The 2661-nt window shown below is 44.1% G+C and overlaps 1 protein-coding gene across 2 annotated transcripts in view; it reads right to left on the bottom strand.

The window, feature by feature from the left end:
* The window catches only part of LOC118327159 (bifunctional apoptosis regulator-like), a 337943-nt gene extending 335478 nt beyond the window's left edge, over nt 1–2465 (bottom strand). The window contains exons 1-2 of one of the 2 annotated variants that reach the window (XM_035660422.1): nt 2281–2465; nt 724–1018 (exon numbers count right to left, since the gene is read on the bottom strand). In XM_035660422.1, the coding sequence (XP_035516315.1) occupies nt 724–998 (275 nt within the window). In that variant the 5' untranslated portion in view covers nt 999–1018; nt 2281–2465. The remainder of the gene's footprint in view (nt 1–723; nt 1019–2280) is intronic. The other variant, XM_035660423.1, reaches the window with a different exon arrangement.
* Between the last annotated feature and the right edge of the window lie 196 nt (nt 2466–2661).

Here is a 2661-nt window from a genome sequence, read left to right as displayed (position 1 = left end):
AGTGGGTGGGATATATTAGGCAGCTAGTGAACATTTTCTCAAAGTTGATGTGTTAGAAGCAGGAAAAATGGGCAGCGTGAGGATTTGAGCGACTTTGACAAGGGTCAGATTGAGATGGTTAGACGACTGGGTCAGAGCGTCTCTAAAAGTGCAGCTCTTGTGGGCTGTTCCTGGTCTGCAGTGGTTACTACCTATCAAAAGTGGTCCAAGGAAGGAAAAGCAGTGAACCAACGACAGGGTCGTGGGTGACCAAGGGTCAGTGATGGACACGGGAAGCGAAGGCTGGCCCGTGTGGTCCGATCTGACAGAAGAGCTACTGTAGCTCAAATTGCTGAAAAAGTGAATGCTGGTTCTGACAGAAAAGGTGTCAGAACACACAAAGAGCATCACAGTTTGTTGCATACGGGGCGGCATAACATTATGAGCACCAGGCTGCCCGGGTGGTCACAATGTTACGGCTGATCGGTGTATGTTTTTTATTATGGCTGCTTGTGTTTGGACAATGTTTAACATCTGAAAACTTCTTTTGTTCCACTAAAAAAATGGGTTTATAGTTCCCATATTAATATTTAAAGGCATGATTTTGATATTAGTGCAGACTCCTGTCACACACAGTGTTACAGTAGGTCTCTATTCTCTACTGTACATGAGAGAAATGTGAATACTGTGGTCAGAAAAGTCAAACACTCATTCCCTGATATGATCTGGCTGTGAAAAGCACACCTCAGCAGAATGTTGATTTTAGGAAAGCCTTCCCACTTCTCCCGGCACTCCGGGCACTCGTTCTTGTGAGAGGACTCCCACCACAGAGCCAGACAGTGGCGGCAAAAGTTGTGGCCGCAGGTCAGGGTGGTGGGGTTCACCAGGATGTCGTAGCAACAGTGACACGAGAATTCATGCTCTGAGATGTTGGTGGTGGAGGGCTGAGGAGGTTCAGAGGAGCGAGGGGGGTCGTCCATTAATGCCGCCGGACCGTCGTCGAACGAATCCCAGTCCATCTGCTGCAACGTGTCCGAGTCTGAGGAAGAGGAGAGACGAGGTTACAACGGAAGAAACAGACTGAGAAAGCGATTACAGTCTGAGCTTCTCTGTGTTTATACTGCAGTTCACATTTATTTCACACGTAAACAATGCTGTCATTCATTTCTTAACAATATAATAATAATACCACCAAAGTAAATGATTTTCCAGAGCCGACGAACAACCTAATCTCACTTTACAAAGATATAAAACAGAGAAAATCTTTACATTAGAGACGCTGGTTGGCATTTTTACTTCAAACAACTAACGCTTACTATGGGACCGATTACATTTAAGATACTGTGTTTTTTGGGCCGGTGATATACTTTGGATCTGACTTCATTCTCCGTTTATATTCCTTGTTACACCTCCTCTGTTATCTACATGAACCAAAGCGAGCAGTCATCCGAGCTGCAAAACAGCTTTCATCCGTCTCCTTTGTGGTACAAAGAGACACGAGCTTGTGTAAAGTTTTTGGTTGTTCTTCTTTGTTATTCAAATCTCTGTAGCTGTGCTGGAAAGCAACCTGCATCGCCTCCTTTTTTACAAAACAGCAGAAATACTTTCACTTTCCATTAATGACGCATTAAAAGCAGATTTTAGTCTACACAGAACAAACGTGGGCTGTAAACTGTATAAAGCACATTAACTAGAGATAACCAGTGTTTATTTCTAACCTGGTGCACAGCAGATTTATCACTTTATTCCCAAATTATTTCAGACTAGGAGGCTAAACTTTGGACTCTAGCTTTAGGATTTGAAACTTTACTTGAACTTACAATGTGACACACACGAGAAACGATATAAATATAGAAAAATCAAACTCGCATCAGCTTATTGTGAAGTATTGTTCGTAGTTTGTGAGTGTTGACTTCATGACGTTACTTTTAAACCCAGTGGACGTGTTTTTGCTCACGATGCGTGAACAGAAAGAAAGCGATAACACTGACTGAAACCCAGACATCTTATGGATTAACCAACTCAGTAGTTTAACACCCGATAACGTGAACTTATCGATCGATGTTGACGTTAGCTGTGAGTGGCTAGCTCGCCGTTAGCTACCAACACCAGCTCGGTCAGCAACAACATATACTGCCCTTTTGTTTTTCTTTCTTAAAAGCAGAAAAGATGCATTAAAACTGACAAACACACGTTACAAACACTGAAAATGCCAAGAACGAAACTAGTCATCGAGCAGCTGGCATCTGTTAGCTTTAGTGTTAACACCTCCAGTTAAATAACAACGTAGGTTTCTTGTACCTCTCCTCAGGAATGACCTTTGACAGGCGACCCGCTGACAGACGACATAACTCCCCGTTAAACAACTCACACCGTGTGTTTCTCGTTGAGTTAAACCCGCTTTAAAGCCTCCGTGGAGCAGATATCAGGTATTTCTGTCGCCATGGCTCCGCGCTGCTGTGGAAAACCCCACGTAACGTAACGTAACGTAACGTAACCCAACCCACCCACACGTAGACTACGCGTACGCGTACGCGCACGCAGGTCAACGTCATGCGGGTACCTGATGTACCTATGTCGTCATTGGTCACACACTCACCTGTCCTCTATATATATGTGTGTGTCTCTGTGTGTGTGTGTGTGTGTGTGTGTGTCTGTGTGTGTGTCTCTGTGTCTCTGTGT

The sequence above is a fragment of the Morone saxatilis genome, unplaced genomic scaffold, assembly GCF_004916995.1.
Source record: "Morone saxatilis isolate NCDOM2014 unplaced genomic scaffold, NCSU_SB_2.0 Contig17, whole genome shotgun sequence".
Classification (NCBI taxonomy): Eukaryota; Metazoa; Chordata; class Actinopteri; family Moronidae; genus Morone; species Morone saxatilis.
The sequence above is the reverse complement of the archived record's forward strand: the minus strand, read 5'-3'. Positions and strand labels throughout refer to the sequence as shown.